Genomic DNA, 26,365 nt, shown 5'->3' with positions numbered 1-26,365 from the left:
TTTGCTAAAAACAAATTGGGTAGTTCAGATGAGTTAACAGGCTTTTTCCCTTTGTCAAATTTCCAGTGTTTTGGAGGTTCACTGGCTTATAATCACAGTCAAAAAGAATGGAAAGAGGATTTTGAAAACAGAGCAGCAGAACTATAAATGCATTAAAAAAGAAGTGAAGTTTTAAGCTTACATATACTGTAAATTATTAATAAGAAATCTATAATATCCTTTTCAGTATACAGTAGTGCTTGCTTTTATAATTTTTCTAAAATATAAAATTTTAAGTACTTAGGCTGAATTTCAGCTGGTGTAATACTGACTGGACTTGAGAGGAACACTGTAATTTGGCCAAATTGGGTTTTGGAGGAATAACAGCCTGAACTAGATACTGTGTCCATTTCCTCAGTCATATAGTTGGGATTGGTTCAGGTTGTCCTTTTCTTTACTATCTTACGTTATCCTAGTTCATTATGAGTCATTTGATCACAGACTTTTTCATGGATGTTTCATATCACTTGTGGTTTTTGTTGACTAAACTGGGTAAAAATTACTTGTCACGTCTTGGGAGAGTGATTTTATGGTGGATTTTTTTAGCTCTTGCTATAGTTCTTGCTGTTAAAATGTGTAAAATATGCATTCATATATACTATAGGTACTCCCAAAAATAGTTTGCAGTAATATCGCTAATAAGTATGGCTTCAAAGTTGTGCTTCATACAGTGACTGTGTCTTTCTGTTATGTGAAGCTGTTACAATAGCCCGCTGCTGCTTTTATAACAGATGTGGGAGCTATTACTGATTCTCTCTCCTCTTACACTGTTGTGTGCTAAAAGCTTACATAGCTTCTAACACAGGCAGAATCTATAACCAGTACTAAGCACGGCACTGTTTTTCTGCTTGTGTATAATTCATTAATTAAACAGCAAATTGGATAAACTTGGGAATTAAGTGCACAAGCTAATGAACATACTTCATAGGGGAACCACTTCACATTCCTCAATAACTCACAACCATGTCAGCTACAAGGAGTTCCACTCCTAAAAGCAACCATTTTGTCTGTTTTTTTACTTTTGCAAAGTTCTTTACAGGTTACAGTTACTCAGGTAGACCTTGATTACAGTGTCAAGAATTACAGCAAACTAAAGAATTGCTGTCTTCCATTTCTAGTTATATTCGTGCCTATGACTAAACAGGCACAAAACACCTGCTTTGGTTTTGGACTGGGAAGCTTTGATAACTGTACAGAAATCTAGCCCTCTTGTGTTCCAGATGTTAGTTTAACTTACACAATGCTAGAATGTTCTATTAATTGTTTGATATCCCAGTGTCTGCCAACATTTGAACCCTCACAATCTGTATTAAACTTCATTTTGTAAACCTTAGTTTCTGAGAAGTATTTTGGTGAATTTTAAGACTGTTTTGTCAAACTTAAAGTGCTTTTTATTCTGTTACTACAAATGTGATCTTCACTGGGAGAAAAAAACAACAAGCATTTAGAAGGGATTACAAGTTAAACTCCGTAAACTTCTGGCTGTTTTCAGTTCTTAAACCAGTAAACTTTGAGTGGAAGTTTACATACAAAATGTAAAAAATTATTATGTGTTTATAGCAAAATATTTCAAATATTTGTTAATTTGGTGGCTGTGTATAAGAATTTTGTGTTTTAGCTTTTTTTTTTACTTGGACAAGTAAGTAACAATCTTCTGGCTTGTTTTTAGATGCAAAGGGCTAGTGATAGTCAAACATACAAATAGAGTTTATGGTAAAGCAATGTATTTATCTTCCACTGCAGTAAAGCAAAAAGCTGATCTGTACTGTCAGACTGTAAAATTGAGCCTTGCAGCAGCATACTGGAAATACTAATGCTCCTTAGGGTAAAATGAGTTTGGCTTTGATGGGAAACACTGCAGATACTTGGAACATCACTTACAAAACAGTGTTTTCTCAGAAGCTCGTTTTAAATGATGAATTGTTTAAAAAATTAACGAAGTTTATTAACAAGCTAAGTTTATTTTTCTTTGTTGCAGAGAAGCATTTCAGAAAATTCTTTAGTAGCAATGGATTTCTCAGGACACAGAAGCAGAATCATAGAAAATCCAACAGAAGCCCTTTCAGTTGCAGTTGAAGAAGGATTAGCATGGCGGGTATAAACACCTTTGCTTTATCAGAATACTATTTTCTGATTCTGTTTTTAAACAAAAAAGCTTTGAAAACATGTTTTTACTTCTCTCATACAGAGGAGAGGGTGTCTACGACTCAACTCACATGGTAGTCCTATTGCCATGTCTAACATGGGTATGTGTGAGTTAATTCAGTGCCAGAGAAAGGCAATAGCTGGTTCTTTCAATAAAGGCAATACATTTTTTAAAGATCTTTATTTCTACAGCTATACACAGATCTCAGTCATGGTTTCATCATAAAATCTCTAGAGAAGAGGCTCAGAGACTTATTTTGCAGCATGGACTTGTAGATGGGTAAGTTAATTCTTTAAATAACTCTTCTGAGACACATTTCTAGTCACCAAGTGCTGTTTTCATGTACTTCTTATCGGGGGGAGATGGAGGAAGGAAGAGTTTGCACTTACCTAATAGAAATAAAAAATCTTTTATATAGGGCTATCTGGGGATCAGTTGGTTTCTATTTTATATCTTTTGGAAGCAGTAAAGTGGTGATCTAACACTTCAATTCTGTCACTGACAGATTACTTATGTCTGCTCAGAGCCCGGCACTTGAGCTCTATGTTTGCACAGTATTCTCTAAGAACTGTCAACTTTGGCACCAGTGTCTTTTGTATATTTTGTATTAGTGATGAAAGAACAAAAGAAAGCCTGAAAACATTGACTACTGTTTTTCTAAAATGAACTGTGCAGAGACAGCCATTGAAAAAAAAGTATGCTTTTCCTTATGAAATGACTGAAAATTGTATTATCCCGTAATGGTAATCAATAAACATTAGGTTAAGACTACTGATTTTGTTTTTCTCTCATTTAAATATTATTTTTTTTTAAATTAAAAAGCAAATAGGTATTTTATGCTTAAATCCTCCTGGTTTTCGTCTCCATATTTTTATCTTTGCTCCTATATTAAATGTAAACTTCAGCCTCCTTCATTCAACGAGTCATTCCATAAAACTGAAGTTTTTCTGAGTCTGTTTCCGGTTAGGTACCTGTACCTGAGAGGGAGGCAAAAATAGTCATAATCAACAAGTTCTCATGTGCTTTAAGATACAGAGTCAGGAGTTACAATTAAGTCATTAATACATTACAGCATGTGTCAAGTGCTGTGCTATTTGATGGGCTGAAAGAATGACTTATCATCAGAAATACAGAAGTTTTCCATTACAATAATACAATTTTAGTTTCTGGCAGCCTTTTAAGATGATCCCAAGTGGGGAGATCTTCTGCATGTATGACAGAGGTGGTAGGACCTCTGTAATACTGTGTGTACCAACAAATATGCTGTTGAAAAATGCAACTGGTAATTCAGATAATTCCTTACAAATTTATGAAGAATCAGTTGTTTGGATTTATCCAGCATGTGTAAAAAGCTCCCTTTCAACCAGCATTTCTAAGATTCTGTGAACTAAAAACTTTTCTTCATAATAAAGTGATCCTTTTAAAGGTTCTTTAACAGTTAAAGTAGGTCTAATGTGATAAGGTTAGAAAAGAGTATGAAGGAGGAAAAAATTTTGCTTATCTTTTCAGTTAAAGTGAGGAAAAAAAGTAAGAAAATATACTTTAAAAGAACTGATGACTGGGGACATAAATCCTAACCAACTTGTATGTTGTTTCCCACTCAATGGTGATTACTTTGTATTGTTTAATGTGGATCAGTGCATCTGGATCACTGTAGAGAGCCCATTTGGGATATCTGCAGAACGACACATTCTTATGAGTGTCATTTTTCTGAATAAAATAAAATGCCAGTCCTTAATGACAAACATCGAAAAGATTTAAGTTTATGCAAAGGATCTAACTGCTCTGGAAAATTTCATTCATGTCCTGGAGAGGGTGGAAGGCCACTAGGTGGTGAGAGAGAGCTTGTTAGGAGAGCCCGAGTCTATTGAGAACTCCTGTTCTTAGACTTGCCGGGTTCTGTTACGAGCCGTGTGCTGAGTTGGCAATTACCCTTCTTTAATAGCTGAATTAGTATCAGAGCTTTGAATTAGACAGCATGGGGATTTTTATAGAAGTGTAAATGATTGTGGCCTCCAGATTTCGTAATTCCAGGTATTTTTCTTTTTAAAAACAGAACTCTTAAAACTTTGAGGATGTGATTAGTAGTTTGGATCCAGCACCCTTATTCAGTGAAAATGCACTGTAAACCTTTGTCTTGTTTCTTCTCCTGAAATCCTTACTTTTCATATAATAGTTGCGCTCTAATTCCTGGTACATGGTTGGGCTAACTTAGGTAGGTGGCCATGAGTGCTCACTTAGTTGATGCCTGCAAGTCCATTTTGCCCATTTCTTTTGTGTCCTGAGAGAGAAGCATGATTGCCAATGGCTGTTCCTCCATTTCCCTTGGGCACATTGGTTAGCTGTATCTCTTCCAGACCTGCACAGTTCAAACCATTCAGACTCTCTCCACTACAAATCTGTCAGTCAGGTACTTCTTTCTGTCCTCCAGACTGTTATCTACCAATATCCCAAACCCAGTGATTCAATGAAAGCTGTCTCTTACTGGTAGTCATCCTTTGCCTGTACCAGATTATCCTACCCAGGATTATGGTAAAGTTCTGTCTGGCCATAACCTGGCTGGAATGAGTTACCAGTGAAATAGTTGCAGTGACACTGTTGGCCATGGAGAGTGTTGTGATTTGAATAACAATGCCATAAAGAGAGCAGAGCATAGCTCTGTCTCAGTGGGAATTGTGCCAATGTGCAGAAGTGAGTTTCCATGTATGAATATATTGGCCAGCTGTGAAAATAATTCTTACATGTCTTGCATTACCTTTTCTGCAAACTTCACATTGAACTACCTTTTGGATTTTCCCTGTAACACTTGAGATTTTGGTAAATGTCAGAGTACAAAGAAAAATTTTGTTCAGAGCACAAACTTTGAGGTTGTTTTTCTGTCTAAAGGAATACATTGCAATTCTGTTCAGTGTGAAAACTAACACCTACAGCATCATTCATTATGAGAATGCATTGTTTTCACATAATAGACAAGGCAAAGAAAAATTTAAGCAAAAGGATTTTCAGTAACATATTTGCAAAGAAATACTGATTTAAACCATATTAATAATTAATTATTAATATGTAATTAATGTTATTTTTTATTTTCACTGATACTTCTACAGTGAATTTACAACAGTTTTTAGTTGATGTTTACAGAAGTCTTTCCAGAGTGATCTTACTGTGAAAATTTTCAATCTCTTTTAGGGTGTTCCTGGTACGTGATAGCCAAAGTAACCCCAAAACATTTGTATTGTCATTGAGTCATGGATTGAAAATAAAGCATTTTCAAATTGTACCAGTAAGTAATTTTTCCAGTTTATAAATTCAGTTGTTAAACAAAACAATTGAATAATTGTGGTAGAATATCACTGGAATATTTTTCTTTTGCTTTGTTTGTAGGAGATAAACATTATAATAGCTACATCACTAAAAATAATCAGTATTCTTCAGTAGAGTTGAACATTTTTTGAGCTTTGCTGTTTGATTTGTTATAAAACTTGATTAGTATTATGTAATGCTAAAAATTGTCTTGGAAAAATAGACAAATCTGTTTGAACTGGAATAGAAGCAACCCTCATGGCATGAAAATAATGAATTAATAAAGGTCATACTGTGTCTTCATTTTGCAAAATGTGTGCATTTTCTTTTTAGTCATCTGTTCAGATGGACTGCCTATGGTATATGTGTGTGTGCATATCTCACTGACTCATCTGTTCAGGATAGTTTCTCTCAATGTTTGGAATCAAGCATTTTATCTTGACCTCTCTCCTTGATTCATGTTCTTGTGGTATATTCATGTCCAGGTCTTCTTTAGGGAGAAAATTTTAGAAAAAAATTGAAATTCTTCTTTAGTCCAGCTATTTGTAGGTATGCTGAAATTTCCTAAATTGAAATAATATTTCCATCAGTTTTCTATCAGAATGCGATATCATCCCATTCTCCTGCCAGAATGGTCAGTTTTCCTCATCCCTCCACTCCCTCCAGAAGTGGTTTATTCTGTTTTATTTACAAGCTGCTTCTGTTGAGATGAAGTTTCTAGATTCCTGCTGAAGTTTCTAGATTCTGCTGTTTCTCAGTAGAAGAGTGTAATGGCATTTTGTTTGTGTCTGATCTGGTGATCCCCTGTGATCTTTCATCAAATTTCTGTATGCCTCACCTAAGGCTTCTAGCTGATATCCTCCCCTAAAAAGGTTCCTGTAGAATATAACTGAAGAATTACTTGAGAGGAAAAAGGAATGAATCTGTTTGTTAAAAGAATTGCCCAGGATTTTAACTGTGTTAGTTACAAGCACTGGAGGAGTCCTTCATCCAAAAGGGATAGCTATCCTTTGTGAGCTTCAGCATACGCTCTGTGATCAGAATCCCAGGTGTAAGATCTCTGTGCTTCTATTGACTGTGATCGCTTCTAGTATTTACTTTGGGATAACTATTGTGTGGTTTAGAAAACCTTCTGAACTCTGTACAAACACTGTATGGTTCTACTTCATTGGAATGTCATTTAACTCTCAAATTTAAGAGACCACTTTTTCTTTACCTATCAGGAAACAGACCCTCTCTTCTATAAGAGAAAATGTATAAGAAAGCTGCTTTTCTTTGGTTTCCTTCAACTTGGATGATTCTCCTCTTCCTTCCAAAAAATTTATCCAGTCAATTCTAATGTTCTTTTGCAGATGGAAGCAGTGCATTTGAGGAATTCATCATAAGCACGCATGCTAAAATCTTGCTCTCCTGTTGTAGAATGTTTGGAGGAACCAGGAATTCTTTATTTTGACACAGATTGTCTACAGACTTGGGTCAATTTTTCCATGCTAATAGTCTAGAAGACCCGTACCACCTCAGTGCAAAACCTCTCTTCCTTGAAGAAAATTTTTTAAAATTATTTTTAAAAACAATTTATCCTATGCTAGTTACCAGAAAAAATAAATCTGTAATGAAAGCAACTTAATCCAGAGACAGAATATGGAAACTTAGTTCCCCAAATATATTTCAGTTCCTGTCTGTCATTTAAATTCCTAGTTGCATTCAGAATCCCTCATGCCCTTCTCAATACCCTGACTTACTGCACGCTCTCTTTTGCTAGAACATTGCTCTTTAAGGAGTTCACAAAATATTTTTTTTTGAGGGGGGCAAAGGTTTGGCTTCCAATTGCTACTGATCTTCAAAATGAAGTTATCATTTTCTAAGACACAAGGCATTTTGTGTTACTGCAGTAAGTTGGGAGCTTATTAGTTGCAGAACAAGTTTTTGAACTTAAAATCCTACTGTTCTAAACTCTTGCTTTTTTCCAGTCCTTGGAAAGTGAAGATAAACTTTCCTAGTACATGTAAATAAATAAATGGCATTTGGAAGGTATTTTTCAAGTTAAAAAATCATTTAGTCTCTGAATGAATTATTTTTGTCTTAGATTTTAGGTTTCTTCAGGTTAAACTGCATTTAAAAATGTTTCTTCAGATAGGGCATGCAGCCTGCCAATTCAAGCTTCCCCCACATTAACAGGTGCATCATGTTAACACTGGTAACATGTGCAACTGGTATTGCAGGTGGGTGGTAGGGAATTGATTGTAAAAAGTTGAAAACCTTTGGGATACATTTGTGATCCCATACTGTGAACAGCTTAAATGTATTTTTTAGCCTTACTACTCTGAACTGATAGAAGTTAACTTCAGTGTCAACTGAAATTAGCTGTTCTGTAGTCCATGCAAAAGAAGAAGGATTGATATCTATTTCTGGGACTGTCTTTTTCCAATACATTTTCTCTCATAACAGCCTTCTTAGCTCGCAGAAGTTGTTAGGTTCCTGGGCAGTGTAAATTTGATATGAGTTTTTACTTTGCAAAATACTGATTGCTCTAGAATTAGCAATCTGCCTGGTATTCATTTCAAGGCTTGGGATTAACTCAGAGAGGGAAAAATAAGCTAAAAATGAAATTCTGGTCAACAGACATCTGAATTGTCAACTCCTCCTTGTCTTCAGTGTGTTGGCAGGAAAATTACATGTATAAGAGAAATCCAATGGGTAATAATCCATTTTCAGTTTATTTGCTAGATAGAGCACAGGACTCTGCAGATGCACACATCAGTTAATCCTTAACGAGTAGTGTGTGACTGAGTTGACCGAAGTCTGAGAATACAGAAGTAATAACTACTTCCAGACATGGTAGAAAGGAGTAGAATAACCAAGAGTTATAAACAGTTCAACAGCTGCATCAGATAAGAAATCTTAGTAGCAGGTAGGAGAGCTAATTATATTTTCTCCCTTCACCTGTACTGCAGTAGGATAGTTGCATCATTCCCTAGCACTCCATCTGATACTCTGTGCTAGCCCTAGTTCAGGATCTTCTGTTCACTGCTCTCTCAATCTCGTGAAGTATCTTTTTTCCCCTTTTCTTTTTAAAAATAGTTACCCTTATTTACATTAATACTTATTAGTCACTATTGCACTGAAACTTCTTGATATTAGACATATTAGGAGTAGAGAAAATAAATTGCAAAACTCAAATGTGATACAGATTGTGCAAGAGCTGATGTTCAGTAACCTAGAATAGGGAAACACATTGGTAAATTTGGTAAATTTTTAAGCATCTAAAACTAAAAACTAACCTTTCAAGGTATGTTTTGCAGTTGGGGGGAATACCGTAGCAAAAGAGGATTTTATTCTATCGTGTTTTTCCATTTTTACAGTTGGAAGATGATGGGAAGCTATTCTATACCCTTGATGATGGCCATACCAGATTTACTGATCTCATCCAGCTAGTGGAATTCTACCAACTTAACAAAGGAGTACTGCCTTGCAAGCTAAAACACTATTGTGCGCGAATTGCTCTTTAACCAAAGCATCTGTTGGTCCATCAGAGGCAAAGGAAGATACCAGAGTTCTTTTTTCCACTACAGGCAATTTGTAGAATAAGAAGGGGAAAAGCATTTAATTGTAAAGATTCTGTGTTTTAACTGAAAAAAAATTATGTTCTGTATAGATAAGGACTTTGCATTGTGATTGTCACAGCAAAATTAATGTTATGGTTTTAAAAAAAACACACCATTCTTCCCTTTGTAATTCTTTAATGTTGTCTTGGACTTTGGCTCTTTTTTTCAATTGAAAAGATTTTTTTAAAAATAATATTGTGTAACTTCTACAACACTATGACTGAAGGAAAGATCTTTGTTCTTAGGTTTAATAGGAACTTTTTGTCTCTTCAGATGTTTCTCATAATTTCTGTTCATCACATAGAAGAATAATATTTACTGTGGTGAGAATAAGCTGAACTGCACATTTTATTTGTAAATAAAATGAATAAATATTTTGCACTATATTTTTGAATGCTACTTTGAGGATTATCATATACAAAAAGTGAAAAATCATTAAAACTACTTAAAAATGATCAGTTGCATCGAGTCATGCTTTTCCTGTTGTAATAATTGAAAGGATTTTTTCCTCTAATGACTAAATCAACATCTTTACACAGAGCTGGAGTGTTACTTTCTTGAATGTGACATGTATAAACACACATGAAGTATCATGTTGTGCATAACGTGGTTTAGTGTGTACCTACAGTCTCTAACACAGAGAGGCATAGAGAGAGACCTGTTAACTACCGTGGGTTGTCACAGAGTTGGAAAGGGAGTCAACTTCAATTGCCCTTAAAAAAATGAAGGTAACTTATAATATGTTCAAATTTACAGTATTTCAGAATATTTACAATACTTACAAATAAAGGTAAATCCAGTGAACTTTTTGCTGAAAACCTGGTGAGAGTGTATTTGCAGTCAGTTCCTAGCTTATTTTATTATTTATCACAGAATAAAAATTTCAGTATATCTACCAGTCAACCAGTCTCTGTAGATTACCAAACATCTTAACATTTCAACTAATACAAGCTGTTATGGTAAACTGACTCAAATTTTGGAGAAATACTCTTGGTATCTGTGTTTTGAAAGAGTGATGATTCTGCTGCACCCTTGAACGAAGACTCAAGTGGAATGGGGCGTGGATTGGAAGAGGTGTCCCTGTCCCGATGATTTGCTGTCCAATTGGTTTGATCTTGTTACAAGGGTTCCAGACCTGACCTTGGGTATCTTTACTCAAGGTAAAGGCTGGAATGCAGGGTTGACCTTGGAGATGGGCCATCTCACAGAATCTGGCCCCTCATTCCTGTGCCTGCTTTGATTCTCTGACTGTCAGACACACCAGCTGCTCTGCTGTAGGAGCTGGTGGGGAGAGAAGGTGAAGGAGGCCTGGGCAAGGGATGGAGTAAGATGGCAGCAGGGGCACAGCAGCACCAGCCTGTGTAAGCCCACAAGGTCATGGAAATGGAAGCATTAGAATAGCATAGTAACTATAGCCTATGGTTTTGTTATTGTGTGTCTGTGGAAGGCAGTCATAATAACATAATACTGTGATACTTAATTTACTGACCTTTTCCTCTGGTATGCAAATAACAGTTTTTAAAGCTCATTAAAAAAGCAACTCTTCATTATGTGTACCAAAGATGCAGCATATGTGGTGCCTAGGCTCAGTACATTAGGACTGCCTTGTAAAACTTTTCACAGTCTGATAAATTTAATTCTTAAACCTCAAATATAATTTCAGATTGTAATTACAAAGCTATAGTTTTAATTAAAACCTCTTCAGATTTAGTTTAATAATATGATTACTTCTCAGGCCTAGTATTATTTCAGAGATTGGTATAGAATAAGGAGAAACATTCTTCTCTGCATCCATGTTTTCTTTAGCATCTTCTGATAAATTATTGTCTACTGTATTCTATTTCTACTTGGACATATGAAAGCTTTGCCATAATTTCTATTTGTAATTTTTATTTGTAATTGCTAGCATGCTTGATAGAGAAGCAAACTGCTCATGAGTGAGTGCCTGTCACCTTTAGGCCTATCAGAAAAGAGAGTGTGGAGATGATCTCATGTGGTGGAGAGATTAAGAATCTTTGGTTGCTTTTAAATTTTTTTCTCACAAGTGAAATTGAAAAAAAACACAACATCAAAAAACCCCAAGTAAAACCAAGTATTGCTTAATGAACGTGGTTTTTGACCATTGGAAATTTACTATCTGGCAAGTATTCAAAACCTTAATACTCTGTGAAGTATTGTCTCCTGCATTTTGACAGCTCTCTTAATTAAAACCTAAACTGAAATCTTGCTGAGAATTCAAAGTGGTTTTTTTTGTTTGTTTGTTTGTTTGTTTGTTTGTTAAACTGTGCATACCTTTCCGGAGCTGTATGGTTAGTTCTGATTATGCCATTAAAAACCAAACCACTAAAACTAATAAAATCTAGTTTAGTGTTTAAATGACATAATAGGCTACCTCACTGTTTAAATATTCTTGAAGGAAGAAACATGAAAGAGATAGTTCTAATGTGTAAAACCAAAATAACAGAACAAAAAAACCCAACCCTAAACAAAGCAAAACTATTTGATACCCAGTCTACTTTAAAACATGCTAAAAGTACAGGTACTTGATACAAGACTTGCAAGATCCTTGCTAGGAACCAGTATGATCTTGACAGAAAAACAACAAGGTTTTTTATGGTACCACCCAGAATATGTCTGACCATGAAATCCTTTGAGGGTGTAGGCAACGCTATTTAAACAGAATTTCAGTGTGCTAACAGGCTTCTAATTAGGAATACTACACTTCTTCATTGTCCACCTTCACAAATAAGTCTGGCTAATCATGAGTTGTTAACAGCTCAGGCAGAAATCAGTACTATTTCGGACAAACCAGTCTATCTGTCTGCAACAGTTTGCTTCTGTGGACAATTTTATATCTCCCTCATAGAAGATTTAAGGACTGGTCTTCAACAAAATTTTAATTGAAAATGGTATTGTTTGCAGTGGGCTTTTTTAATACATAAGAAAGTGATACGACTTTACCTTTGCTTTAAGGAGATCAAAATCTACGGTCTCAAACTTCATGATGGAAAATCAGTTCCCAAGCACCTATGTTGTGCTTCTGTCAGAGTACACAGGTTAGAGTACCTGTGTACTACAAAAAACTAAGCTTGCCATGCAGAGGTACCAGAAGCACTATGACTGTACTGGCCCATCTTTCTGTCTGGGGTAATTAGCCCTGCAGGGGTATGCTCTGCAAGCTGTGAGCTAACTCAGAGATTGCTATAAAGCTCAGTGTTTTATTTGTTGGCATGCCCTTTGTGTCTTACTTTCCATTCTTAAATATTTTTGGCTCAAAGGAGATTAAAAGTTAATTCACCGGTGTTTTGTAATGCATATAAATACACAGTCAGAATTAAGGTCGCATAGGCAGCATTAAATGACATTCTTAAACTTCTGAGTGTCTTTACTTAACAATCTTACTAAGTCACTTAATGAATTTTTTGACATGTAGAAAGTCTCCAGCTCATCAAACTAAACATTTTAAAACATAACTTTAACTCATTAAATAAAAAAGGATTACACATGTAGCTAACCACAAGTGGTATCTTTCAAGGATAATTTAATTTCTGTCACATGTTGTCTGATACATCCTGGTTTAAGACTTGCAGCATTTTGTGCTTCCTGGGGACTAGAATTACTCTAGTGTAAGCGGGTTTGGGTGTCTCATTTTAAGACATCCATCAGCTCATTTCAAGATAATAACCTTTTGTTGTTGTTACATTGTTTAAACTAGTCATCTTCATCTAAAAAGAAGCCACTCAGCCAGCAATTAATTTAACTGTTTAAACTTATTTAATAGATGTAGCTTGCAAATCAGTCTAGCATTTGTCAGTAGGAAATCTTGCACATAATTTTTGTTAACGTTTTTACTTTAGTTAAGAAAAATATAAAGCAACTTACAGCTGTTTCTGTTTCTAACCAAACTGTTTCTGTTTGGTTAGTAACATAATTATTTTTATTACTGTTCCAATATTTCAAGCTACTGTTCCTCAGCACTGTCATCATTACAATTCTAATTTCAACTTCGTAGCTGAAGATTTCACTGAAATCATCGAAGATGGGACAAACCCCATTACTTGAATACACTTGCAAGATTTCAGAGGTTAAACACTTATAGTCTATGCATAATCAATGTGTATGGTAGTGCAATTAATGTTAACTTTAATGAAATGCATGAATATTGAAAACTTAATGAATCTAGCTTTACAGCATGCTTTACAGCCTGGTTCACATATGTGAACAGTATTGACTGTTGGCCTCTGGATGTCAGCAGTGTATCATGAAATTCCTGTAATCAGCTGCTGTTTTCCTGCTTCCTCCCAGAAATATCTGACTTGTGGTCTCTGCACACCTCCAGAACACCCAGTTCTTTTTCCTCTTATAAATTATTCACTTAGTCTGTACCAATTAGTCCTACCAGTTGCTAGGTTTGTTATCAAGTTAAGCTTCAAGACAAGAACCTGAACTCAATGAGTGATTAAAAATTTATTAGCAGAAATTATTAAATATGCAGATAGTCTGTGAGGCTTGTTCTTGAAACCATTATATTACCTTTTTAATACTAATGATTTGTATAATTAATTTTAAAAAAGCCTGAAAGTCTTTTAAAAAAATCAGAGTAGGACATAAAATAAGAGATTAAATGCAGAGGAGGCGGTGAACCTGAGTATTAAAACAGCTCATTCACATGTATAGGCAATAAAGTGATTCCCTTACAGGAATAGTTTGTGGGTTTTTTTCCCCTCTGCTAAGTTGATTATTTTATTAATCTTTTAAGCAATTTGGGAAAACTTTATCCACTAGTGAGTCATATTTTTGAAAGAGAACTTTATGTGATTAGCCCTTATAATACAGATGATTCTCCTAAACTTTACAGTTAAAAACTAAACTGTATCAAGATGTGGTTTCCACAATATTTAAGTATGTGTGGGATTCTAGGTGTGCAAGGAACCCCTGCGATTTCTGTGGGAACCACTCAGGTATATTAATGTCACTGGGGAACTACCAGGCAGTGTGGCAAATGGCAGGCAGTTTCCTAAAGAGGGGCTGCCCTCCAAACCAGCTTTTTGAGGTAGCGGGCATGTGTGTGAGGGGGTGGTGTGACGAGCTTGTCTCCTCAGAGCTGTGCTCAAGGCAGCAGTGAGACAGGTTTGGGGGTGGAGGATGACAGGTGGGGCCCTCGGGAGCCCAGGGTGAGCCGGAGCAGCCTTGTGCTTTTGAACCTGCAGGACTGGCTCTGAAAGAGGGGCCCATCCTCTTCTCCCATGGGGAAAAGAAAAGGAATTAGTTTATTGCCAGTTAAGGGAGTAGGTGGAGAGACGGCTTTCCACCTCCCTGAGAGAAGCACACCATCACAGCCTGGAGAGGCAAAGGTGGGCACCAGCTGAGGTGTGGAGGGAGGCCGAGGGGCTGGCACCAGCCAGCACTAGTGGTGTGGCACAGCTTTTGGCATCTGCTCCCTGTGTGGGCACAAAAGATGTGTTAGGTGTTTCGTAAGGCCTCTGTGAGAGGGAACAGGAGATGACAAGACCTGACTGGAGGTGTGGGGAGGCACAGGGGTGAGCTGTGTGCTGCCATGCCCTTGGCTCAGGTGCCCGGGGGGCAGGTAGGGTAGGCAGGAGTCAGCCCCCTCAGGCGCTGCGCTTGACAGCAGGGAGAGCCCACACGCAGTTTTCTCTCCCTCTCCTTCCAGCTCTGCCTCTGGCCTGCCTGACGCAGTGCCACCGAAGAACACAGCTGATGACCCCAGGCACCTCATGGGACTGAGTTACTGTGGACAAGGCTGGAAGGAAGGTGAGGGCCAGCCCCAGTTTCTCCTGAGGACCCTGTTCAAAGGTGGGTGCAAATGACGCAGGAGCTGCTCCTGTGCTCTTCACCTCCTGGAAAAGGAGTTGTCACCCCTCAGGTGAGGCTGATGAGTCCCACCAGCTGGAGATTGTCAGAATTGATGAGTTTCCCTTAATAAATATATGTGTTTTGGGTTAGACTAGGTGTGTGCTTGGGGAAGGTATGTTACGTATCAACTTGTGGTCAATATGAATAATGAGTGAAATTGTTCATTTTTTTAGATTGGGGAGGGGAAAGCGTGAGGGGAGATTGTTGTGCGTGTTATGTTGCCCTATTTATTTGTTCTGTTTATAAGTTAAAGTCCCTTTCTTTTCAAATGTTGAGCTTTTTGTAGTATTCTTCAGGGTTGAGTTATGTGAAGCACGGTTCATGTTTCCAGTTCTGGCTATAGTAGGCTGCAGAACTGGAGGACAGTCTTTTCTAGAGACCTGAGGAAGGTGTTTTTATTGCTATTCACCACTGAGGTAACATGGCTAGGATCTTGTGGTGGAGGATAAATATAAGTAAGAACTATCTTTATCTAAAATAGCCAGTGTGCCTCTTTGGTGGTGTGAAATTAGACTGTGACTTAGGAACTGCCTTAGCAGAGCACAGTCCTGAAGGCATTTCTCTAGTTGTCTAGAAGATGTGTTGACTCAGATGTACAACTTTCCTCTCTTGCTTTTTTTTCTTACTTTAACTTAAATTGACTTTTCACAAATGTACTTTATTATGCCTCTTATAATGCTAGCTACCTACTTGGGAAAAGAGAAGGAGTAGAGGAAACTAGCATTAACTAGGGTAAGCAAATGGGGAAAAAAAAATAGATGATGTGAATGAGGTGCTTCCTGCTTTCTTCCTTGTGGCTGAAGCCAAACAAAAGAATGAGTTCTTAGTATTGCAATGTGGAATGTGGGGTAGGCTGATATCATCCCACGTTCATAAATTAAGATTTCTTTTTAATGTGAATGAAATATTTCTAATATGAAGAAAAATCCTTAAGTTGAAGGAAAGGAAATGCATAATTTCAAATCACTTTACGATGGAAGAAAATGCAGGTTGGAGGAAAAAAAAGCATCATGTTTTTACAGGTTGAGGTTTTTTATTTGTTGTGGGGTTTTTTGTAGCTTATTGTGATATATTTTTAACAAAAAACCCCAAACTTACTCTGTTATTTTGTGTGGAACTCTGCAATTACCAAGTCTGCAACCTGTGCTAAATGTTTAAATTCTGGGAAACAGCTCATGGAAAAATATCTTCTGATGATGGATGTGAGGTCAGCTATTCAAACTAAAATACTTTCTCCCCAGCTATATGGTATAGGGCTGTGGTGCTCAGACCATATGCATAGTTAGTTATTTTTAGGCATTTACAGAGAATGTAAGGGAGGTGATACGTGTAGGAGGGTGGAAGGGTAAGGAAGGAATTTTAAAAGAGATACTAAACACTTGGAACAACAATAGATATGCTATTAGAGTGAGTTTTGTGGTTTTTTGTTGTGTGTGTTGTTTGTTGTGTTTTGTTTTTTTTTACTAACCTGTACCCATCACATCTGAAGGGGTTTGCTTCCATACTGAACTATTAATGAGGCCCTCATTTCTGAATACATGTGTGCTGTGCATAATGCTGTGTATTTCAATATGCCTTAGATAATGTCTGTAAGCATTGGTAGGATCAGAGTCAAAGATATCAAAAGCAACTTGAAGGGTTTGTGGAAATTCACTAAGTGTAATAAGGTGATACTTCAATTGGTGTTGAAGTGGAAATTGTAGTTGATATTTAATGATGAACTGTGGTCAGTGGGTTCACTGTGACTAAGTAATATCCATTTCTATTTTTTAGTTAAATGAAGAGCAGTATATGAAGTTGAACTAAAAATTAAGAATGTTTTTCCCCTTTTGTACTTGTACATTGATAATGCTATTTATACTTACTATCCTGTATTGTGTTTTTCAGAAAAAACACACAAAACAAACAACAACAACAACAAAAAAAAAAAACACAACAAAAAACCCAACAACCTCAAGCCTCCTTTACAAGAGAGGATTTGCAGTAACAATTTATATTTGACACAGCATTGGTCTTGTGAAAGTGTAAGGTGTGTGATACTTTGGAAGAAAAAATTCTTCATTCCTCAGCACTGTAGAGTCAGGAACTAAAAAGCATTCTGGGAATGATCTAATTCTATTTCTCTGCTAGAAATAAAACTAACACTGATTTGAAATATCAGCAACACAGGTGGCCCTTAGAATGGCCTCCCCATAGCAAAGTAGTACAGCTGAATTTTATTGCCTCTTTGCTTAACATTATGGGGGTTTGAAACAAATGAATTCTAGGTTGTTCTGTGATTAAGTGAAATGTTCCTTTGTCTGCAAGAGTGTGTGTTCCACTTCTGTTCCTACTTCCACTTGAAATGAGGCTGTAACACTCAGCATGAATTTAGAAATGCAGAGAAGAATGAAAATGCTCTTGCCATCATGTTGATCCAGGGAGCTGTGAGAATGCTAACTATTGACATTCTGCTAGCCTTTCAACCTTCCCTCTGTATATAATTCTTCCTAGATTATATTTATAATGTTTACAGAAGTTAATATCTCTGAAAATTTTTGGTCAGTTCTTTATCTTCCTAGAATTTATTCTACAGAATAGAGGAAAATACCCTTTTTGCTATATGAAGAGCATTGTTGATTTGCCGTTCTCTTAAGTTTGTGATGTAATCTGGAAGCAGCATTGGTTCTGTATCTACAGTTGCTGAATTTAGTGCTGAAAGCATAATATTAAATGGATTAATGCACATGTACTGTTCAGGATGCTTTCAAATTTGTAACATTAGGAGAAAAATATATTTGTTATGCAGACTCTTCACAAAGAAATGTGGTGGTGGAGAAATTCTACTATACTGGGTTCTACAGACAAAAAATAATCAGGCTTTATAGTGGAGTGGTTTGCCTTTATATTATACCAGACTGCTTGTGGGTAGCTCAAGAGAAAAAAAAAAATTAAAAAAAATTGAGAGCTCCTGAAGAAGAGAAGCATGATGATGAAGAGGCTGGAGGAAACAACCTCCAAGTAAAAGCTAGAAAACTGGGGCAGTGTAGCCCAGTAAGCTGTGGCAGTTTCAAACCTGAAAAATCCTGAAAAGAGGAAGGAGTGACTGAGAAAATGAAATCATAGAATGGCTAGGGTTGGAAGGGACCTTAAAGATCATCTAGTTCTAACCCTGCTGCATGGGTTGGGACACCTTCCACTAGAGCAGGTTGCTCAAAGCCCCATCCAGTCTGGCCTTGAACACTTTTAGGAAGGGGGCATTCACAGTCTCCCTGAGCAACCTGTTCCAGTGTCTCACCACATTTACACTAAAGAATTTCTTCCTAAAGGCTGCCCAGAGAGGTTGTGGTGTCTGTCTCTAGAGACATTCAAAACCTGTTTGGGGAGGTCTTAATCTGTTTGAACCATGATTATGAGGCATTCTTGCAGACATGTGAATTTTAAAATTGCCACCAATTCAGTCAGTCACCTGTGGAGACTCATGAAGCAATTCTGAGCTTGTGAAACACCAATATTTTTACTGAGTAACTCTAAACTTGTCACTTGGTGTTCTGAAGTTACAGGGGAAGTTATTTTCTGAGGGTTGTATTTTTTTTTCTCAATCTAATCCTTTATGCTCTGCCTAGCAGAAACAGTAACATAAACTGGAGACAGGTGACAAGATGGTGAGTCAAAAGTGAGGTAGACACATGATATGTGCTGCAGTTATGAGGCTTGACCAAAGATGGAGAGACTAGTAAGAAATCTGATGTAGTAATGTGGCACCATTTGCTGATTGCATGCACTTGTAACTAAAGTGCAGTTATCTTGTGAGATTTCTGTGGCTTAGTTTCTTATGCTGAAGATACAGATCCATATTTGTTAAAGGTTAGCTGTGACAATTGTTACCTGAAGCTTTCATTGGAAGCTGCCTGGCTTTGAAGCGTTCAACTAGTTGAATGCTCTGTAAAGTTTTAAAGTAAACTTTGCTGTGATCTCTCTGCTGAAGACTAGCGTAGATATTTATAAAGAAAAAAAGTAGAAAGGTGGAAACCAGATATGTAAGCATGTTAACTTTTTATTAAAATAAATCATTCCAGGAGACCTCATTAAGCCAGGACGATAGTCTAAAAGTGAGTATACATGTTGACAGCTACACCCATAAATTTGAAAACTGCAAACATGTTCAGCATAAAAGCCATTTTTTAAAAAAGCTGTTGCTCTGCCCTTGTACTAATTTAAGAATTGTTCTTTATGATTTTTATAGTTTCTTTTCACATATATAACTGGGACAGTATAAAAAGTACTTTAAAGAATCTTCCATGATGTCGCAAACTTCATAATGCAGATGATTATTTTTAAAAATGCACACATTACATAATGACTTAAAGTGTCAAATGAGCTCAATGCCATTCTTTTCCTTTTTAAAGAAACAAAATGACCTGTCTGTGGACTGTACCTCTGTACAGCATTCTTGCAAAGAACCTCTGTTTGCTGGGAATAGTGGTGCGAGTTCAAATCTTCTGGCTCCAGTGTGAGTCTTGGTGAAGAGCTTCTCTTGTTTTAGTCATACTGCATCTGGACACATAACAGTCTTCAGAGTAAGAACAAGATGATCTCAGACAGTTTCTTCCAGTACATTTCTCTGAGTACATTCAAGGTACATATATACCTAAGCTGGTTTCAGTAAGGTAGGAAGGAACTTAATATTAACCCAGTTTGGAGAAGCATATTAGGAGCAGAGAGACTTGAGTATTCTGCCTGTAGATGCAGGCTCCAAGGAACATGAAAAAAAATCCAGTACTTCAGGTTTGTTTTCTTGTTGGTGTGGGAAGAAGGAGGAGGAACAATTCACTTGCTCTGTGTGGATGGAGATAAGATGTCAGAAACTAGAGCAGTTTTAAATAACGATCAGTTATGAGAAACACCAAAGAACATGGAAAGATGGCAAAAAGTCATCAGGTGACTGAGAGGGGCTGAGCAAAGGACAAGACCTTGGGTTAGAATGTTTCTTGAGCATTAGGAAACACTAAGTGTGATTTTTTTTGTGTGTGTGTGTGGTGGTGCTTTTTTTCAAGGGGGTGTTCCTTTTTCTGTTTTTTGAGTAGGTAGGGATTTTTGTGGCTACTGCTCATATCCAAAATGTGTTTGCACAATCTCATTACACGTATGTTGTCCTATTTAGCGAATAGATTCTAGGTTTTACATGTTGATACTTCTTCAGGAAGAGATTGCATTTCATGCTTACATGTGTATGTTACTTTAGCTCTTCTGATAAACAGTCAGTGCTGTGTTCTTTTTCCCACTACTTAAGTTAAAGTATTTTTCATAGAAAATATTTCTCTAACTTTGTGTCTGAGTGGTGATATAATAAGGGACAGGAGAGACAAAGAATCATTGCCAAAAATACTTTGAGCTTTGGCACTTGAGACAAATGGGTACCTTGCCAAGAGAAATAATATTTAGGATAAAGATTTTGATATGTTGACTGAATTGTGTCATAGTACAGCAGTTCAGAACTTTTGATAGGTAGATAGTATGTTTACCGAAGTCTTCTATTTATTATTAAAGTAGAACTATGAGGTGAATCCTCAAGGATTCACGTTAATACATGTATGTTCAAATATTGAAAAGATTCAATTTAAGACTGTCTTAAGAACCAAAAAGTTTTGCTATAGAAAGGTTGCAGGGTATGATGCACTGCAGAAATTAAATCTGTACAAAGTAAAGGAAGTTGTAAAAGCTACAGAGTTCCCGGACAGAGCTGACACAGAATCTTTCTGATGAAATTAATTGCTGACATAGTTATGCTTTTTCTGACCTCTTCTGTTCTAACTGAACATTAACTCTTCAAACAGGCTTTTTATTAGTATTAGTGGAAATCATCTGTTAAAGGAGTATCTGTTTGTGCAGAGTACTTTATTTCTACTTAGTGGTCTCAAGCAGATTTTCATCTCTCTGGTAATGTGTGTATTTGTGAGTAGTGGGAAGAGGATCAAGAGTAAATTTCTTACTTAAAGGAAGTGTGCTATTCTGCCAGTCCTGGGGAATTACTACTTTCCTATGTATTGAATTAGACTCCTATGTCAGTTCTACATTTTGTAAAACATTCTGGTATCTTTGGCATGAACAGGGGCAGAGAAACCACCCTCAATGTGAATGTAAACAGAAGTATTTTTTAGGTGATGAATAATATTTTTAAAACTCATGCCTTATCCATCCAAATTAACGGATTCATATATGCATAGGGAAGCTTTACATAGAAATCCAAGCAAAAATGAGGCTTCAAGGAGTAGTGGTTCTGGCACATTCTGTGCAGCTGCTGCTTCCAAAATCATATTAATGATTATACCATGGACTTCCAATAGGAAATCTTGCCTGTAACTTGTCAAGGTTTTTGAATTTGAGCCTATAACAGACCCAGACAAGGGCAGATAACAGTTTAGGAAAACCAGTTGTGGCAGAGAAAGGACTAGAATGAGGATAAACACTTGCACTGAAGAAGAGAGAGAAAGCAACATAGACTACAGCCAGTAACTCATTAGTGTGACATAACCACTTCTACATTGCCCATTGTTTGTGCTGGAGAAAACATCTTTAAAAGAAAGAATGATAAAGGCTCATCATATTGAGCTGCTGAATGTGGAGTAAATATAGTGACTAAAATTCCTACTTGGGCAAGATTTTCAGTTTTCCTCTGCTGACTGAACAAGACTATGGTTTTCTGCAGAGATAATAGAGAGCAAGAGAACATGAAACTGTGGAAGAGGGTAGCAAAGAACTGGGTGCCTGACATTGTGAAGGTGTCTTCCCCTTCATAACTGAAACATCTGCCAATTTACTGTGTTGATCCTGGTGATAGAAAGAAAAGAATTGTACTGGTGTGATACACTAGAGTCAGATGTGGAGGTGTGTTCTTGCTTGTCTACTTTTTATCAATGTTAGCTAAACTGCTTAAGATGTCAGACTTCAAATAATTGCATAGAAGTTGTTCAAGTGTTATGCTACTGGTACCCAGCAGGAAATACGTTGAAGTGTAACCTTTACACTGTATGCATACTACCAGTGAATAGCACATTGATACATTTGGTACAGTGATATTAGTACATTTAATGGCATTCAGCTGAGACTATTATTGGATGCAGACTTTTTAGAATTCTTTTTTGTAATGCAAAACATTGTCTTTGGGTAAGCATTCACATTCTGGTTTTGTGCCAGGTAAAGGAGTTATCGGTCAAATAAGTAAACAGTGATATTTATATCTGGGCTAACACATCTTTACATGATGGATTATACCTAGAAGAATACCTTTTCATCTAATGGAGGCTTTTTTGCACAACACAAGCTGTTCTTATATTGGAGAAGAAAATAGATGGAGCTGGGCAACTGAGCAAGTATGACCATATGGCAGAATATCCTAGTGTATCTTTCCAGATTCTGTTGTGGCAGCAATAGCAGTAAGACTCCCATGTTATAAAATAGCTTCTATATCCAGGCCTTTTTCTTAAGGACAGTTTAACAAATCCTAAACCTTGCAGTATTAATTTCATAGTCTAGTTAAAACTACCTACACGTGTACAGTTTCTTGTTAAACCTCCTTTTCCAGTCAACTTACTTTCATTCTTCAATTCTTGAATACTTAGGCTTGTAACTGGAGGCACATGCCCATTCAAATTAGTTGAAGGGTATAATTTCCTTTGGACGAAGGAATAATTTTGATGTATCCTCTGTCCTGTGAAACCTTCTGCCCCAAATTCCTGCACCTGGAAAACTGCTAATGATTGTCAGAGGTGGAAATGCAGGCTGACTGGTTCTGTGTGAGAGATGGAGAAAGCAAAATGGAGCACTGAAGAAATGAGAAAACAATTTGAAACCTTTGGTTTTAGGAACAGCTACTTTGGGAGTAAGAATTTCTTTTCCCCTTATCCCAAAGCTGATGGATAGGGTGGGGAAGTGCTAATTATGATTTTTCATAACATCTCCAAATTAACTTAAGACAAATGGACACTGTATTCTCTTCCTTCCAATGGTCAATTGTGAATGCTGGTAGAGGGAATAGAAAACAGGAGCTACATGTAGGGACCCTCCCTGTTGCACATCCTTCTGCAACTGGTCTGTCATTGGAGAACTTCCTTGCAGTCAGCTGTGTCTTGTCTGTTCTTAATTAGTCATTACTGGACCATGAACTATTTTTTGGCTCTGTTAGGTCCCATTTACACTCTTCCACCTAGGCTGAGTTGTACTTCTTATGTGGAAGTTCTTTATGAGCTTTGAAGCATACTGATGATGTACTCACCAGATGTTTATAAGTGACAAGTAGTAAGCAGGGGATTCATCATCACCCCTTTTTCTCACTGATTTATTACTTTATGGATGGGGACATAACGTGCCTTTGTGGAGAAAGAGACCAGTAGAAGAGTTGAACTCTCTCCCTTTGGGATGTTTTCTATATTCCTGATTATTCTTTTGCTTTTCTGAACTCTGCTTTCCTTGAATGCACTTAGTGAAAGATCTGTATGTATTTGGATTTATGAAGTCACATTTTGAGATTTTGTTGCTGCTGTTCTCACTTTCTTTAGCTTCTAATACAGTTTATTTTTCTGTCTACTGCTGAGTATTCAACTGATGTTTTTGGAGTGGTAGCTTCTAACTTGTGGCCAATCATTGCAAATGTCCTTCAGATTATTCTTGTTACTTCAGATATACTAATGCTTCTTTAATTTTCTATTTTTAAAATATTTTTGTTGTTGTTAAAGTAGCATGTGGGTATATGTGAGAGACAAGGTCATCCTGCCTGGTGTGTTGTCCATTGTTGTAATTCATGTTTTCTGATACAACCAGAATATTTTAGAAAAGAAAACATAAAATTTGGGATTTTGGTGTTCTGAAAAAGTCCAGTGAAGCAGCAAGACAAGAAAATACCAGACAACAAAGAAAAGGGAAATATAAGAGGATTTATTGGAAACACCTGGCTGGGCTGGCTTTCTAAGTGAAGAAAGGGACTGATCTTAAAGGAGAGGCTGACAAATCTAGGAGACTAGTGAAGAAAGCAAGAGTGGTATGAATGAAAGGGTATGATATTTGGCTGGAAGGACAATGAAAAAGAGAGCTTGGTTATGGAGAACTTTGAAAGTAGGAACTTTTTTTTTCTGCTAACTTGGTTCATAGAATCATTTGTGTACATTTTTACAAATGACCAGAAAATTAAACTTCTGAAAATTGCCATTTGTAACTATTCCAAACTGCCAGTTTGATTGGACTGCAAAGATATCTTTCCATCCACTCCACTTCCCCTGCCACTTTCAGTTAAGATTGGATCCTGATGGGTAGCATCATTTTGTCACATTGTAGCACTTTATAAATAACCTAATGCAGTGATGTACAGTGCACTGACAATTGCAGTTTTAGTAGCTATTGGGAAAGCTAAAAATGAACTTAATCTAGATAATTTACTTTGGCTGTCGGGCTTTCTGCACATGTCCAGTATGTATTCCCATAAGATATTAAAAAAAGTATGTTTTTATTATATTGTGTATACACTTCGGTAGGTATAAAATAAGTTTACATTTTAAATGCATTTGTGCTGCTAACAGAGAAAGACAAAACTAAATAAATTGATGCCAGGGGAAATGTCAGGCATGCAATGCAGATTTGTTAAATAAACATTACTGTGTGGCATTAGCTAATGTTATTACTTTGGTTCCCTAGCGGCTCTTTTTTTGATTGTCTGTGTTTCTATAGACTGTGCACATTTCATATACACCAAGTACAGAGCACAAGCATTCTGCTTACATGAAGGGCCTTGCAAAAAAAACCCCAACAAAACCAAAACAGAATACCATGGTGTGTTTTTATTTATAGCTCTACTAAAAACATGCTTACACTTTAGATGTGGAAGACATACTGTGAAGAAATTTAGCTATTGAACTTTTTTGAAACTGTATGGGAGCTATATGTAGAAGAACTTAAAAATCAAAATAGAATCTTGGGGATTTAAATAAGGGTCAAAAGTATTTTGTGCTTTTCTGGAATATCTTCCAGAATGGAAACAAAAATAAAAGTATCAATCAGAATTTTTTTTTACAACACTGGACAAAGGATGTTGTAACCGTGGAAGGTGATTTCATAACTTCCACTCAGCCTTTTCTATGTAAATGCTGCTTATTAATAAAATAGGGCTGTTGAAGCCAATATATGGTGCAGATAGTGTTCATACATAGTGTATATTTGGGAAATATTATAAAGAACTCTGAGTGCGAAGTCCCTCTCTATGTGGCCAACTCCTATCCCACAGCAGAGACTGGAGTACCTGCAGTGCTATTGTATGATTTATTTAAGCAGGATTTATTAGCAAGGATTCATAGAAATACCAGCTAGGGGTTGGTCTATTTATGTATTTGCTGCTACAATATTGTGTTGGATAATGTATGTATGTTTGAAGAGTATAAAGCTCATTTTCAGGGTTTGTATAACCAACACATTTCAAGCCAGTCTGCATAAAAGTAACTGAGGTAAAAAATACCAAAGCTGGCTGTTACCATCTGTTCAGTTTATTTAATACACCCTGTTGCTGCTCCTAGTCCAAGCCCAAACAGACTTGTATCCACACAACAGCTGACATCAGCTGGCCTTTCTCTTGGCTGTTGGGAGGGGAGATGGGAGGCTGAGGCAAGAGAACTGATCTTGAGCACGGCTAAGACATCTTGGCTAGAGTATTTGGAGGAGAAAGCTTCCACTGAAATTACCTTTCTTGGGAAGACAACTTCATTTGAACTCAAAGCAGTAGATTGGACATATGTAATAGTCAGTGCTTGTTTAATGTAGTGTTTCCTTCCTGTTGAATGTTGATTTTGCAACCTAAATGCTATTTCAATATAATTAGTTGGTTTTGATTATAAAGTAGGGAACAAGAACTTGTCTAAAACAATATTGACTTCTCTCTTGCCAATCTACCTACTATATCCTACAATGTAAATCTTTACTTCACTTGACTTAATGGAGAAACTTGTAGAAGTGACAAAAATAAGTAACTCAGAAGGAGAATATTATTGATTTCTGAACAAGAATGTAGAAGCTGAGTTTCAGGGATTTTTTATTTACTTTTTTTGATGTGTGTGATGTATTCATGCTGTGACTTCCTGTCCCTTCAACTTGTATCCATCAAACTCAGTCTGCTGTTGTGTCCTCCATGGAATGGAGAAAGAGCTGGCAAGGCATTAGTCTCTACTTCCACTGACTTCTGGTTTTGACTTTCTGGCTGTTGTACTTTTCCCTAAAAAGCAGTCTCCCTGGTTTCTCTTCTAGTGCCTGCCACACCTTAAGGATTTTACTCCTGCCAAGAAAATGTGGCTTGGTTTTGAGTTCTCCAGATCCTGGTGTATTCAGAGCAAACACACTTTGTGAGGATTTTGCCAAATTTGGCAATGATCATTTCAGCATG

The 26,365-nt window shown here is 36.8% G+C and overlaps 1 protein-coding gene across 4 annotated transcripts in view; it reads left to right on the top strand.

Annotated features, from left to right (window-relative positions):
• The window catches only part of GRB14 (growth factor receptor bound protein 14), a 63,296-nt gene extending 53,751 nt beyond the window's left edge, over window positions 1-9,545 (top strand). For 3 of the 4 annotated variants that reach the window (XM_051623430.1, XM_051623428.1, XM_051623429.1), the window contains 5 exons: window positions 2,018-2,134; window positions 2,228-2,285; window positions 2,377-2,464; window positions 5,372-5,465; window positions 8,848-9,545. In XM_051623430.1, the coding sequence (XP_051479390.1) occupies window positions 2,018-2,134; window positions 2,228-2,285; window positions 2,377-2,464; window positions 5,372-5,465; window positions 8,848-8,994 (504 nt within the window). In that variant the 3' untranslated portion in view covers window positions 8,995-9,545. Of the gene's footprint in view, window positions 1-2,017; window positions 2,135-2,227; window positions 2,286-2,376; window positions 2,465-5,371; window positions 5,466-8,847 lie in introns of those variants that run through there. The other variant, XM_051623431.1, reaches the window with a different exon arrangement.
• The last annotated feature ends 16,820 nt before the right edge of the window (window positions 9,546-26,365 follow it).

Source organism: Apus apus, chromosome 6 (genome assembly GCF_020740795.1).
Source record: "Apus apus isolate bApuApu2 chromosome 6, bApuApu2.pri.cur, whole genome shotgun sequence".
In the NCBI taxonomy this organism is placed as follows: domain Eukaryota; kingdom Metazoa; phylum Chordata; class Aves; order Apodiformes; family Apodidae; genus Apus; species Apus apus.
The sequence above is the reverse complement of the archived record's forward strand: the minus strand, read 5'-3'. Positions and strand labels throughout refer to the sequence as shown.